The following is a 14,429-nucleotide window of genomic DNA, read 5'->3' as shown; positions in this document are numbered from 1 at the left end:
TAGAAGATGATGATAGAAGATGATGATGGAAAATGATGGAATAGGATGATGAAGGCTGATGATAGGGACCACCTTTAAGTGGAAAATTAAAAAAAAGGTTGAAAAATAAGTTGAATCTGACGTTTTTTTGTAGTGATGGTATTATTTTTTATTGCCATTCACTCACAAATCCTCCACTCTTTCATCCATCTATTGATCCATCTATTCACCCATCCGTCGATGCATGCATGCATGCACCCATGCATGCCACCACTTACCAATGTCCATAACAGACTGTGGGGCCCTCTCCTCTTTATTGCTGGCCCTGTTCTTCAACCTCCACTCGTGGTACACCATCAACCGCCTGTGCACCTCCTCTCGGCAACTTTCCAAAAGGTCAAGGTCTGCGGAGTAGTTTCATCATCATCATTATCATCATCATTATCATCATCATCTTCATCATTATAATCAACATCATCATCATTGTTATTATCATAACTATCATCATCGTCATCATTTTAACCACCACACCACCACCATTATGATCAACATCATTACTACTACTACTACTACTATTATTATTATTATTATTATTATTATTATTTTTGTCATCATCGTCATCACAGTAACAGTAGGGTGGCTTGAAAAGTTTGGCCGTTATAAATTAGGTCAATTCTTTTTCCGGTCAATATTTACAATTAACTATTCTAATCTATTCGATGAATAAATTATGCTAATTTTGTGACGTACTGCATGACGTGTTAATGGTGTCACGGAGGTCGGCGTACTTCCATTGGGTGAAGTCAGGCTTCGTGCTACTTGACCTACATACATAATTAATCCAATAATTTAATAATAATAACAATAATATAAATAATAATAATGAGGATGATGAATCTTGATTGGAGAAATAATTTTATTCAATTCTATACTTTCAGAGGTCAAAGGCGACGTTGAATAATTAAAAATTAAATAACTAATTAGGCATAGATACAAATAGATATAGACACACGTGTACTTACATACGCACATATACATACACGCATACATACATACACACGTTGTATATATAGGTATACAAAGGTACACTAGCATCAAAAACTTACACAAGATATTCAGCGCGTTATCGATAATAAATTTATGAGTAAATACTTCTAATTAACTCTGGTAAATAAGTTCATCATTAAAAAATAACATGAATTTTTGAATGAATGAACTATCACATGAATTTTTACCTAACGAAGACTAAAATTAACTAATTTGATCTATTTTATGAATAAATTATGCTAATTTTGTGACCTAGAAAAATCTGCACTATCTTTTAGCGGATCAAATGCTGCAACGATATCGGACTTGTTTAGGTTTTTGCTGGAGCCTAGTAAAGGTGACGTCAATTTTTGTGGCTGTTGTGGTTGCTGTAGCTGCTGCTGATAAAGTTGATGCTGTGGCGAAATGTTGTTGAGGCTGTTGTTGCTGCCACTGGGACTGAGGCCGCCAAAAAGATTCATGGATGGAGAGGGCAGGGGTAGGAACCGTTGTCTGGTGATGATGGTTGAAGCGATGATTGTAATGATAGAGACAATGGTGATAAATTGAGACCCAATTTCCATTAAGCCATCACTGTTTTTTTGAACTCTAATATCATTATCATTAGGTGATTGTGATTAATGATTAAGATTGTAATGATTAGATAAATGATGATTGCAATTGCAATTATTAGATGATTAATGATAGGGATTGTAATGATTAGATGATTAACAATTGGGATTGTAATGATTAGATGATTGTGATTAGCACAATCACGATAATGGCATTTATAAAATTTAATTCTTACAATAAAAATACAGAGAAATATTCAAAAAAGAGTAACTTAAAATTTGTTGACAATGTTAAAAATTTAAAAATAAAATGACGTAATGTTATGACGTCACGGACCCTGGTTTTTTCTGCACACTGGAATGTTTGGCTGGAAGACTGTAATCATATCTGTAGTAGTTGTGTTAATAGTTATGTAAAAGTCATGCGAAAGTATGAATTGTGTTAATAAAACATCGTAATTTAATATTGCCGAACTTTATAAATTTTTCTTGAATTTTAAGAATGAGTTCTCTCGCAACAGTCGAAAAAAGTTAATAGATTTGAATCCAATAATTCATTAATCAATACAGCTCAATAAAAAACTTTCTATTTTACGTTTTAGTCTCTTTCTTTCTCTCTCTCTCTCTTTCTCTCTATCTCTCTCTCTCTTTCTTTTTCTCAATCACTTGAAAAATAGGTCGTACAATTAATAGTTTATTTTATCAGGCACTAAATCAATCTATTAATCAAAAATTTTACCCACCAGTCAACCAACCAAACCAACCAACTAACTGACCAACCAACCAGTCAACCAACCAACCAACTAACCAACTAACCAACCAACCAACCAACCAACCAACCAACTAACCAACTAACCAACCAACCAACCAACCAACCAACCAACCAACCAACCAACTAACCAACCAACCAACCAGCCAACCAACCAACCAACCAACAAACTAACCAGCAAACTAACCAATCAATCCATCAATCAATCAGTTAACCAACTAAACAACAAACCAACCAATCAATCAATCAGTTAACCAACTAAACCCCGCCCACCTTGCCAGATCTTCCACCTGGCTGCTATCTTCGGCGGCCAATCGCAATGCCAGCTCTCTGTCTCTGCGGTCCTGCTCTTGAAGCTGTTGTCTGATTGGTCGGCGGGTGACGATGATGACGTAATTAGTGTTTGTACTTTCATGCTACTGATTATGACAACAAAATAATCATAATTAGCAGAATTACCAATTATGTAAATTTATGAGTAACAAATAAGAAATAATTTTAAGTAATAATAAGAAAAATAATATGGAAGGGTAACAAAAAATAACTTACTTGATTGCTCTTTCTATCGCCTCTTGCTCGCGTATGATCTTCGTTTCATCCTGGTGACGATGATGATGATGGTTACCCCGATGATGATGACCCGATGATGGTGACGATGATGACGACAACGATGATGATGACCCCGATGATGACGACCCCGATGATGACCTCGACGATGATGACGATGATGACAATTATTAACATACTTATTTGATGTTAATAAAATAACAGCACAATGATGTGATGATGATGATGATGTTGTTGGGATGAATGACAACAAATGTACAAACCAATCTCTTCATTTCTTCCTCTCTTCTCGACTTTTCTTCTTCTTCTTCCTTCAATCTCCGTGCCTCTAACTCCAATTGTCTATCAAAAAATGAATGAATGAATGAATAAATGAATGAATGATTGAATGATTGATTGAATGATTGATTGAATGATTGATTGAATAAATAAATGAGTCAGTCGGCCGGTCAATTAATTATTCCATCAATTTATCTTACTGTTTCTTCAGTTCATCAGCTTTCATTCTCCTCTCACTTTCCTCCACCATCTTCCTCCTCTCCTCCTCCTGCCTCCCTCTTTCTTCCGCTTCTCTTTTTTCCTTTTCTTTCGATATTTGCTCCTGCGTTTGAATTGGCAAAAGTTAGAAAATTTCGTCGTCATCATCATCATCATCATTATTTTAATCACATCCCCATTATCAGTGAACAAACAAATGAGTGAATGAGTGATTAAATAGCAATAGTAATGATTAATAACAACTGAAGTAATAATAACAACAATAATAAATAATAATAATAATAATAATAATAATACCTGCATCTTTCTCACTCTCTCTCGTTCTTCAGCCATCTGTTGTTCTTCCACCAATTTTTTCAACTCCCCCACCACCCCCTCTAACGCCCCCATCAACATCTCACTTATGGAATTCAATTCTGATTGGTTGATCGTGGGGCTGGTCTAGATGAAGATGTGATGACGAAGATGATGACGTAATGATTGACGACGATGATGATGACGTAATGATGAAAATGGTGATGATGGTGCGGCTAAAAGTTCAAGTGGCTTAATTAAAATGACGTAACGACACGATAGTGACGTCATAACGATGTCTTCTTTTATATGACGTGATCATATAATGGAACGTGTCATCATGAAGCTGATGTTGATGCGATGTAATCTGATGATATCACGACGATGATGGCACGATGATGAATCTGAGTAAATGAGTCTAAAGGTTGTGTCAAAAATTCGAATGAAGGAGAAAGAGAGAAAAAGAAAGAGAGAGAAAAAGGGGGAAATAGTGAAAGAGAAAGAAAGAGAGAGAAAGAGAGAGAGAGAAAAAGGGGAAGATAGTGAGAGAGAAAGAGAGAGAGAGAGAGAGGGAAGAGCAAATGAATTACTGATGAATTTTAAAAAATTAGAAAAAAAAACATGATACGATAACCTAAGTGGTAAAATGGAAGGTTCTTCATTACAATGAATGGTCGGGTTCGATTACAAGAAGACGCCAACCTTTAACATGTCAATACATACAGCGCGTTGTTTTATAAAATGACAACAGTTATTATCAGTCTAACCTGCAATTTTTTGATGACGTCACCCATCTGACTTTTCAACATGGCGATTTTTTGCCTGGCGACCTCCTGACCTTCCTTCAACTGCAAGGTCATCTGGGTCATGGGATCAAGTTGGACGTACAGAGAGCGTATCTTACGTATGCAGGATATCCTGATCATGATGATGGCGGCAGTTGTGATGATGATGATGATGATGATGACGGAAGTTGTGATGATGATGATGATAGGGATGACGATACTGATAACGATGAAATCTATAACATGATAAATACAAAGGCGATTGTAATGAGTTCAAGTAATGCCTTATCCAAGTGATTAAAATGATACCAGAGATGCGAAAGGCGATGATGAAAAGTATATCAAAAAGTATGTCAAAGTGTAAATGATAATGAAGAAGATAAGAAATGACAAATGATAGTGTAAAAAATATAAAAAAGGATACATGATAGTGGATATATGATATATGAAACTACAAAGACGATGATGATGTAAGGATAACGTATCTAAAAAAAACAAGATAACAAAAAATGATAGCAGAAGAAATGATTAGAACGATGAAATGAGAAAAATGATGATGACGTCAGACCTTGGAGCGTACTCCTTCTTTACCCGCCACATCTTCACCAATGACTGGATAGTGATGAATTTCTTCCTTCGTTCCCCTATCAAGTTCCTAACTGAAAATAGTTTCATTAAATGTAGTAATTGAATACCTGATAAAAATAATAACTTGCATTATCAGACGTAATCGTCGTCATCGTCATCATCATCATTATTATTATCATCATCGATGTCATTTTCAAACAGTTTTCTTTGTTCTCGACATTGTACAACAATCCCAGCGAGATAAACACTGGACGGTAAGTGTATGGAACACCCACTAACAACTCTGAAAAATCTCAACAAACGACCATATGTGAAGTGACCATGGCCCTTTCAAAACCGACCACCACGAGATGGAGATAAAGAGAGAGAGAAAAAGAGAGAGAGAGAGAGAAAGAGAGAGAAAGAGAGAGAGAAAGAGAGAAAGAGAGAGAGAAAGAGAGAAGGAACAACTTGACACCCTGCCCGGCTCTCAGATGTTATGAAACGTTAAGACTTTTTTTATTCTTTGAAAAATCGGAATCTGTATAGCATGCAAGCCAGTAGCATGAAATGATGATAGCGAAAAATAAATAACGGAGAAAAAATGTTTAAGCATGAAAAGTATGGAAAATAAAATAATGTAATTATTTTGGAGGAAGGCTTAGAGAACTCAGCAAGCGTCTAGCAGAGGCTGGAGTAGTAGTGAAAGCAACCCTTAGAAGACTGGATTCAGAGGATCTTTAAACAGCTACAACAACACAACTAACATGACACCAGCATCGCCAACAATAACAACAACATCCTCAAACTGTTCATCACCCACCCATCCACCCACCCACCTCTGATGGTAGCCCACGTTGTCCACTGCACCCTCCTCCACCTCATTCCAATCAACCACTTTTGAACTTTTTGGATCAGGGCGTCCAGGTGCTCCTTGTCAGATTTGATCAGCTGATCGAATTCCGCGAACTTGCCAGGTCTGAAGAAAATTTTCGTCATTCCGAATTTGTAGTCTGTCTCTTGGAGGCCGAGTGCTTTGAAGAGGGCCTGCCAGTGTTGTTGTCGTTTGTGTTGTTGTTGGCGGTTGTTGTTGGCGGTGTTGTTGATGTTACGATGTTGTTTGTGATGTTGTTGTTTGTGATGTTGTTGTTTCTGTTTACAATGTTAAAATAATTAATAAGTAGAAGGATCATATCTATTTACTCAATAAATGTATAAATGCTTGTTACATGCTAAATCTATTGATTTTACGCTTATTCACGTATAAATTTGGTATTTTTCAGCTAAAGTAATGAAAGACAACTCAAAGTTTAAAATTCAGAATTGTTCATCAGATTTGTAAACTACCAGCTAACCTTACAGAAGAGCCTTGGATCGAGACGGGCGATGTTGGCGGGCATGAACTGCTTGTACATGTTGTAGAGTTCAGAGAAGGGAGTTCTTGATGGAAAGCCCTGGTGCATCAGGTCCAATACGCTTGGCATACCTGTTGTTGTTGATGTATGTGTACGTGTGTTTTTGTGTGTGTACGCAAAACATCTGTGTGTGTTTGTAAGTTGTACTCATTTGCTAGTTTGAACTTTAAAAACATTTGATCAGTTCATGTGTTCCTCATTCATCACCAGTTTACATAATTGATGATCAATTCATTTTGTAATTTTTCCATACCGGAGCACTGCAGCTGAGTCAGGATTTGTGTGCCCTCGAAGCAACGGGCGGCCATCTTGGAATTTGGTTTGATGCACCTGATGAAACTGGTCCCCTGGTGATGGTAGTAGATCGATGGGTGTGTGCGCGCGTGTGCGTGCGTGTGTTTGTATGGGCGTGTAAATGAATATGCGTGTGTATATGTTTGTGTGTATGTACGTGAGTGCGTGTGCGTGCGTGTGTGTGAGAGCACCTTAAACACCAGCCATCGACACCCCGCACTCACCGTACTCCTCAACTTCTCCATCAGCAGCGACAACTGCGATTGAAATTTGCTGCCGACGCTGCTGAAGGCAAGTTTTCCAGATGATGGCGACGACGACAACCCCGATGGCAGTGATGATGATGATGACGACAAAGATGATGATGATGATGATGATGATAAATCGGGTTTCAACTCGTAGAGCGACTTCAAGAAGACACTTTTTGAGTTGAGAATCAAACTTTCGAGTGAATAATGCAAGGCGTCGTTATTTTTGTCAATGAATTGAGCCTAAAAGATTTGCATAAATTAACATTAATTTGCTTAAATTAATATTAGTTTGCATATACTATTAATTTTTATTTGTGTAAATTAGTATTCGTTTTGAATATATTAATAATAACTTGCATAAATTAACGTGAATTAATCGTATCTCACAGTTTCGTAACAGACAGCTCCAGCAAAATGGCGGATGAGAAATCCCTCATTGTCCAGGATTTCCCTGTGCGCTTTCAGTTTCGATTTCCTTGGTATCTAAAATATTAAATTATAATTTAAATTAATTAACTAAAATTAATAACAATAAAACAACGTTATTAAAAATTAAATAAAACTACAAGTAAAAAATATATAATGACAAATAGTGGCAAAATCAAAGATCCGTCCAGGGTTTTTCCCCGCGGTAGTTATTTATAGCATATAAAGAGGCATGTCATGAATATTTATTTAGAAATTATATTATATACTTATTAACTCATTAACCTCTACTATGACCCCAACTAAGGACACAATTTTTGTTTAATTTTATTTGTTTTTTTTATTGATAAATCAATTTTATCGGTAGGATATGCCACTTTATAAACTATAAATAACTACAGCATGGAAAAACCCAGAACGGATCTCTGGTTTTGCCCAAATAGTACTACTACTACCACTAAAACAGCCTACTAAAGTATACAAAACCAGTAAAGTACACTCCTACACACACACACACACACACACACACACACACACACACACAAACACACACACAAACACACATGTACACTTACGTTCAATCTTGCGTGGTCTTTATTTAACCGATGAACTTCCGATGTGAAATGGTCGGCCAGTGGTTTGGGCAGTTTATTCTCTTCGTCAAGGATGCTAAAGATGCCATTGGTTCGTGATTCGATGAGGTCTGTTGAGGTGAAGTTTTATTAGCCAATTAAATTATCAAAAGTTGTTCAACAGCCAATCATATAATCGATCAATCATCAAAAATTTAAATCGTTGAGTGAATGATCAAGCAACCAAATTATCAAGTAAATTTTTAACAGGTAATCAGATAATTGATTTAAAAATCAATCAATCAATCAATCGATCGATTGATCGATCAACCAACCAACCAATCAATCAACCAATCAATCATTCACTCCATCAACTGATCAACTTGGAATGTTTCTTAATTCAATTTAATTCAAATTCAATTTATCATAATTAGCAAATTACAAATCATTCAAACTTAATGATACAATGTTATCAGAATATTATATTTATCTATATTTTAATATTCATTTATATTTTAATAATATTTAAATGTTTTAGAAAAGAAATTAATAAATAATTTTAAAAAATTTTCATTTAAACCAGCGAACCGATACAGTCCTGGTTGTCTATATAATGGATCTTCTTCACTTTCAAATCTTCTTTCTCGTACAAGGCTTGTTCCTGATGACCGTGGCAATGATGATGATGATGATGGTAGTGATGATGATGATGGTAGTGATGATGATGATAAAAGATGATGGTATTGATAATGATTATTAACTTCTTTGAGGATTCGCTCGTTGAAAAATTGTTGCAGTTTTTCATTGCAGTAGTTGATGCAGAACTGCTCGAAGCTGTTCGTCTGGAAGTATTCTGTTGTTGTGTAATGTTGTAGTTGTGTTGCAATGTTGTAATTGTGTTGCAATGTTGTTGATGTAATGTTGTAGTTGTGTTGTAATGTTACAGTTTTTTGTAATGTTGCGGTTGTGTTGTAATGTTGCAGCTGTGTTGCAATGTTGCAGTTGGGTTGTAATGTTACAGTTTCGTTGCAATGTTGCAATTGTGTTGTAGTGTTGTTGTCGTTTTGTTGTAATGTAGTTCTTGTATTTCAATGTTATTGTTGCACTGTGATGTTGTTATTTTGTAATGTTTTCACACCGAATGGCTTCACATCAAACGATTTCTTCATAGCTTCGGTAATCACCCACCGAAACCGGCAATATCGAGTAATCCGATGTAGGATACCGACTGGCTGAAGGGCAGCGATTGGTTGACGGCAAGGACGATGTAGTCGAATAGTTTGGCGTACACCGACTTGGCCAGTGCATCTCTGGCGTTCTGTGCCTCGTTCGTTTTCAGTGGAACCCTTTGTTTTTTCGTTTGTTTGTTTTTTGTTTATTATTTTTGTTTATTATTTGTTTTTTTTATTCGTTTATTAATTATTATAAAATTATAAATATAATTTTAAAAAAAATCAAAAAATTTCATTCAACACGAGCAATGCATGCATTGAGCATGGAGGAAAGTACTTAGAGTACATTTTCATTAAAAAGTAATCTATGACGAAGTAAATGAAATGACGAACGTGTGGGATATTAAAAAAGGCAAATGAACAAAAAATTAAAAAACGAACAAACGAATGAACGACAGAATGAACGAATAAACAAACAAACGAACGAACGATCGAACGAACACACCAAAAAATGAACGAACGTACGAACGCACAAAAGAACAAATGAATAAATGGACGAAGAAGAGACAAATGAGTGAATGAAAAGAACGAGTGAAGTTTAAAAATAAACGAATAAACTTACAAGATGGCACTACCTCTCCTTCCGCCAAAACTGGTGACCATCATTCTGCTGGTGAGAGCGGCCTTCAACTCATCCTTGTCACATCCAAGTAAGATAGATGTTACCTCCAATGAGGGTATTGAAAAAGGAGCCACCTGGCACCCTCCTGGAGTTATGAAGAGATTGTTGATAGTGATGATGACGGCGGTTTTTGTGATGATGTAATGGTGAGAATGATGACGATGATAGAGGTGATACTCGTGACAGTCACAATGATGATGGTATGTTCACAATTTCACAATGTTCACAATTTGTAACAACGATGGTGATTGTAATATAATGATGACTCATTTACTCACTTACTCACTCACTCTCTCACTCACTCACTCTTTCAATCTCTCACTCACTCTTTCAATCTCTCACTCACTCACTCACTTTCTCTCTCACTCACTCACTCACTCACTCACTCACTCACTCACTCACTCACTCACTCACTCACTCACTCACTCACTCATTCACTCACTCACTCACTCACTCACTCACTCACTCACTCTCTCTCTCTCTCTCACTCACTCACTGACCCGTAGTATCTTCAGCGGGTGGATCTTCGAAGGCCACATTGCCAAGGTGAAGGACGCCGGCAATGACCCTGTAGATTTCTAATTTTAGCCTGTCGGAAATACCCATGTGGGAGAGGGCGGAGTCAGTGAGGTTGAAGTCTGTGACGTCATTTAGGGTGATGTCACGCAGGGTGCCCTGTTTCTTTGTCTGATTGGATGAGTTAATGAATGAATGAATGAAGGGATGAACGGATGGATAGATGGATGAAATCTGCTGAACAGATGAAGAGATAGAAGGAATGATTTGATGGATTGACAAATGGATAGATGGACGGTTGAATGAATGAATGAATGAACGAACGAACGAATGAATGAATGAATGAATGAATGAATGAATGAATGGATGAATGGATGAATGAATGAATGGATGAATGGATGAATGAATGAATGAATAAAATGAATGGTTAGACGACTGTGTATGAATAAATTGTGTGACATCTATCAAAATATATGTAGGAGTGAACGAATGAAATAATAAAATTAAAAAAATATTTATTTACGGAATTAATCAACCAATAAATTAACCAACCAAATAATTAACCAACCAATAAATTAACCAACCAAATAATTAACCAACCAAATAATTAACCAACCAATAATAAATTAACCAACCAAATAATTAACCAATAATAAATTAACAAACCAAATAATTAACCAACAAAATAATTAACCAACCAATTAATTAACCAACCAAATAATTAACCAACCAAATAATTAACCAACCAATTAATTAACCAACCAATTAGTTAACCCATTAATTAATTATTAATTACACAACTAATCAATTGACGAAATGAAGGATTGCCAGGACTAACGTTACAGCTCTTCTGCGAATCGACCAAGGAACGCTCACTGGCATCGTTACAGAAGAATTGCGTGCAACCCTTCCTTAGATACTGCGTGCGTTGGGAGGGATAAAAAGTTCAGTGGAAAGGTTCTCAATGGTAGTAGAAGAAATTAATTTAAAATTGAGGATGAATTCATTTGTTTGTTTGTTTGTTTTATTTGTTTATTTATTTCACGAATTATCACACCCCACACACACACACACACACACACACACACACATAGAGTAAGAGAGAGAGAAAGATAGAAATAGAGAGAGAGAGAAAGATAGAAATAGAGAGAAAAAAAGTAAGAGAGAGAGAGAGAGAGAGAGAAAGATCCACCAACATGAAAATCATCCGGATTCTCAACTTTCAGCATGCTTCTGAGGCTGGCGGGAGCTCCAGCACAAAGTCGATAGAAGATGTGGTAGTTCCTCTCCCCGGAACTCTGAATGCAGACGCGGGACTTCTCCAGCAAGTAATGAGATATGTACCCTCCGCAGACCTGGTTCTGTTACGTGATTGGTTGCTGGGTTGGTCATATGATTTTCTCATTGGTTGGTCATTTGATTGGATGGTTGGTCATTTGATTGGCTGGTTGATTGATTAGTTGTTGGGTTGGTTGGTGTTGTTATTATCATCATCAATTTGATCACATCATCATTATCATCATCATCATCATTTTCACATCAACATCAAATCATCATCACATCATCACTATCATCAACAACAACAACATCATCATCATCATCCCCATCAAAGATGACCTTTGAGTCGAAATGTATCTCGACGAACTTGCCAAACCTGCTGGAGTTGTTGTTCCGCATGGTCTTCGCGTTGCCGAATGCCTCCAACAGTGGGTTAGCTGTCAATCAAATGAAGAGATGATGGTGGCGGTGGTGGTGGTGAGGATGATGATGATGATAAAAATGATGGATGATGATGATGGTGATGAAAATGATGATGCAAAAATAAAGTTGTTGATGATGATGATAATAATGAAATGATGGTGGTGATGAGGATGGTGGTGGTAAGGATGATGATGATACAATGATGATACAATGATGAGATAGTTGGATAAAAATGTTTAATACATAGAAGACATTGAAAACAGCGGTGGAGGAGATGACAGCTATTTATGTTGACCGATGGGAAAAAAATATACTTGAACACACACACACTCTCTCTCTCTCTCTCGCCACACACACACACACACACACACACGCACGCACGCACACACGCACATAAACTCACAACTAACATTCAACAATCCTCTGTTCAATTGGGCCGGCCTTGGACCCCCAAGATTCGGTCAAGTACTTGAGAATGTACTTGGTCGACTCGGTTTTACCGGCTCCCGACTCGCCACTTACTACTATCGATTGAGATTCTTTGAAGTGCTTCATGTCCCTGTAAGCTTTGTCGGCTTGGAAATTGATTTAAGATCATTTATCTAAAAATTTTTTTAAATTATTTATTTAAAAATTATTTATTCAACCAATCAAATATTTCATCAACCATCCAACGGATCAACCAACCAACCATCCAACGGATCAATCAACCAACCAACCAACCAACCAACAAACCAACCAACCAACCTATCAGCCAACCATCCAACCAACCAACCAGCCAATCAGTCACTCAACAACTTCTCCTACCGATAGCGAAGACGTGGGGTGGTCTAGTACCAAGGGACTTGCCTTGATAGGACTCAATGGAACTTTTATCATACAAATTGTTCAGCCCTTTGTAAGGGTTGAGAGCTATCAGGATGTTTGCCACGTACGTCTGCTCCGGTGATGGTTTCGATGGATTTGGGATTAAGGATTTTCAACAAAATGGAATTGAAGATTGAAGTTAAAATCATAGGATTGCGATTAAGGAATGCAGAAAAAAATTATACAGCGTATGTGCATCGCGGATAATGTGATTATATTTAAACATGAGTATCGATTTATTACAGCGGCTGGTTCCTAATTTAATTTATTCAATGCCTGGCCTGGAAACAATACTGAGTTGATGGCATCGATAAATAATTAATTTTTAGTTTCAATATTATTCACACTTGATTCCAATTGTGAGACGGTTGAATTGATGATCGGTTCAAAATTTTGTCATAAATACGTTTTAATTAACCACCCAATCAATTAAGCACATAATTAGCCACTCAGTTATGTTAGTAATTAGTTCGTTCGTCATAAATATTCGATGTGTCAGTGAATTTTTGAGTGAATGAAAGGAAGAACAAATGAACAGAGATATGAATTGATGAACAAGCAAACAAACGAACCAACAAATGAACGAAAAAATAAATGAAAGAACGATCAAATAAACGAACAAAGGGGCGAACGTGCAAACAATGAAAAGGATGAACAAACTAAACGAACATGAAACAAATATGAATAAATATTGAAAGGTAGGGGCATACTGACATATATGGAATCCTTCAGGTACCTGACTCTCACGTTGTTCAGCAGGGTGGCTTCGTTCAAGTACATCAACGCGCCTGGTAAAATAATAATAAAATTTTTACAATAATAATAATAGTAATAATGATAAATAAATACTATATAATAAGATTTATATTATAAATTATAGATTTTCAAATTTGTTTATCATTAATTCAGTTAGAAATTATGCATGAAATGAGATCAATTAGTCTGGAGGCCAAAAAAAAATCAAATTCTTTTTACAAACCATAAAATAATTAAAATAAAAACCATAATTATCAAAAACTATTCAAAAATAATAAACTTAATTACAATTATCTTCGACATCTTTGTTTTCATACTCCTCGCTAGGGTAAACCTCGTTATAATTGACCTTGACCTCATTCTTGTGACTGGGGCTAAACGAGGATGAAGATGATCCGGACGTCAATTCCACGCTCACCCATTCGCTATTTATATCTTTTATTATCCCTAATTTGAAGCCGTCTGTCGGATCTGGGACCCAGACTTTTCTACCGCCATCCATGCTTTGTTGTGTGTGTGTGTTTGTTTGTTTGTGTGTGTTTTGTTGTATGTTTTGTTGCGTGTTTGTTAGTACGCTAGTACGTGTGTGTGTGTGTGTGTGTTTGTAGGTGTGAGTTTGTTTATTTATGTTGTATGGGCGTTTTGTTGTTGGTGTTTGTTTGTGTTGTGTGTATGTGTGTGTACGCGCGTGTGTGTTTCGCTGTGCGTGTGTGTTTGCTT

General features: G+C 36.4%; 1 protein-coding gene across 1 annotated transcript in view; it reads right to left on the bottom strand.

Moving 5' to 3' along the window:
* Positions 1-14,211, bottom strand: part of HELRODRAFT_99594 (hypothetical protein) — a gene marked incomplete at both ends in the record, with an annotated part of 15,004 nt that extends 793 nt beyond the window's left edge. Inside the window, 27 exons of the mRNA XM_009019032.1 lie at positions 258-383; positions 730-803; positions 1,906-1,953; positions 2,611-2,762; positions 3,177-3,241; positions 3,430-3,514; positions 3,709-3,852; positions 4,473-4,623; positions 5,059-5,149; positions 5,897-6,104; positions 6,413-6,543; positions 6,726-6,819; positions 6,991-7,257; positions 7,405-7,500; positions 8,019-8,146; positions 8,604-8,676; positions 8,777-8,868; positions 9,204-9,361; positions 9,810-9,954; positions 10,370-10,556; positions 11,224-11,304; positions 11,582-11,746; positions 12,003-12,100; positions 12,497-12,661; positions 12,894-13,023; positions 13,668-13,741; positions 13,998-14,211. Of these exons, the coding sequence (XP_009017280.1) occupies positions 258-383; positions 730-803; positions 1,906-1,953; positions 2,611-2,762; positions 3,177-3,241; positions 3,430-3,514; positions 3,709-3,852; positions 4,473-4,623; positions 5,059-5,149; positions 5,897-6,104; positions 6,413-6,543; positions 6,726-6,819; positions 6,991-7,257; positions 7,405-7,500; positions 8,019-8,146; positions 8,604-8,676; positions 8,777-8,868; positions 9,204-9,361; positions 9,810-9,954; positions 10,370-10,556; positions 11,224-11,304; positions 11,582-11,746; positions 12,003-12,100; positions 12,497-12,661; positions 12,894-13,023; positions 13,668-13,741; positions 13,998-14,211 (3,442 nt within the window). The remainder of the gene's footprint in view (positions 1-257; positions 384-729; positions 804-1,905; positions 1,954-2,610; positions 2,763-3,176; positions 3,242-3,429; positions 3,515-3,708; positions 3,853-4,472; positions 4,624-5,058; positions 5,150-5,896; positions 6,105-6,412; positions 6,544-6,725; positions 6,820-6,990; positions 7,258-7,404; positions 7,501-8,018; positions 8,147-8,603; positions 8,677-8,776; positions 8,869-9,203; positions 9,362-9,809; positions 9,955-10,369; positions 10,557-11,223; positions 11,305-11,581; positions 11,747-12,002; positions 12,101-12,496; positions 12,662-12,893; positions 13,024-13,667; positions 13,742-13,997) is intronic.
* Between the last annotated feature and the right edge of the window lie 218 nt (positions 14,212-14,429).

The sequence above is a fragment of the Helobdella robusta genome (assembly GCF_000326865.2).
Source record: "Helobdella robusta unplaced genomic scaffold HELROscaffold_23, whole genome shotgun sequence".
Classification (NCBI taxonomy): Eukaryota; Metazoa; Annelida; class Clitellata; order Rhynchobdellida; family Glossiphoniidae; genus Helobdella; species Helobdella robusta.
The sequence above is the reverse complement of the archived record's forward strand: the minus strand, read 5'-3'. Positions and strand labels throughout refer to the sequence as shown.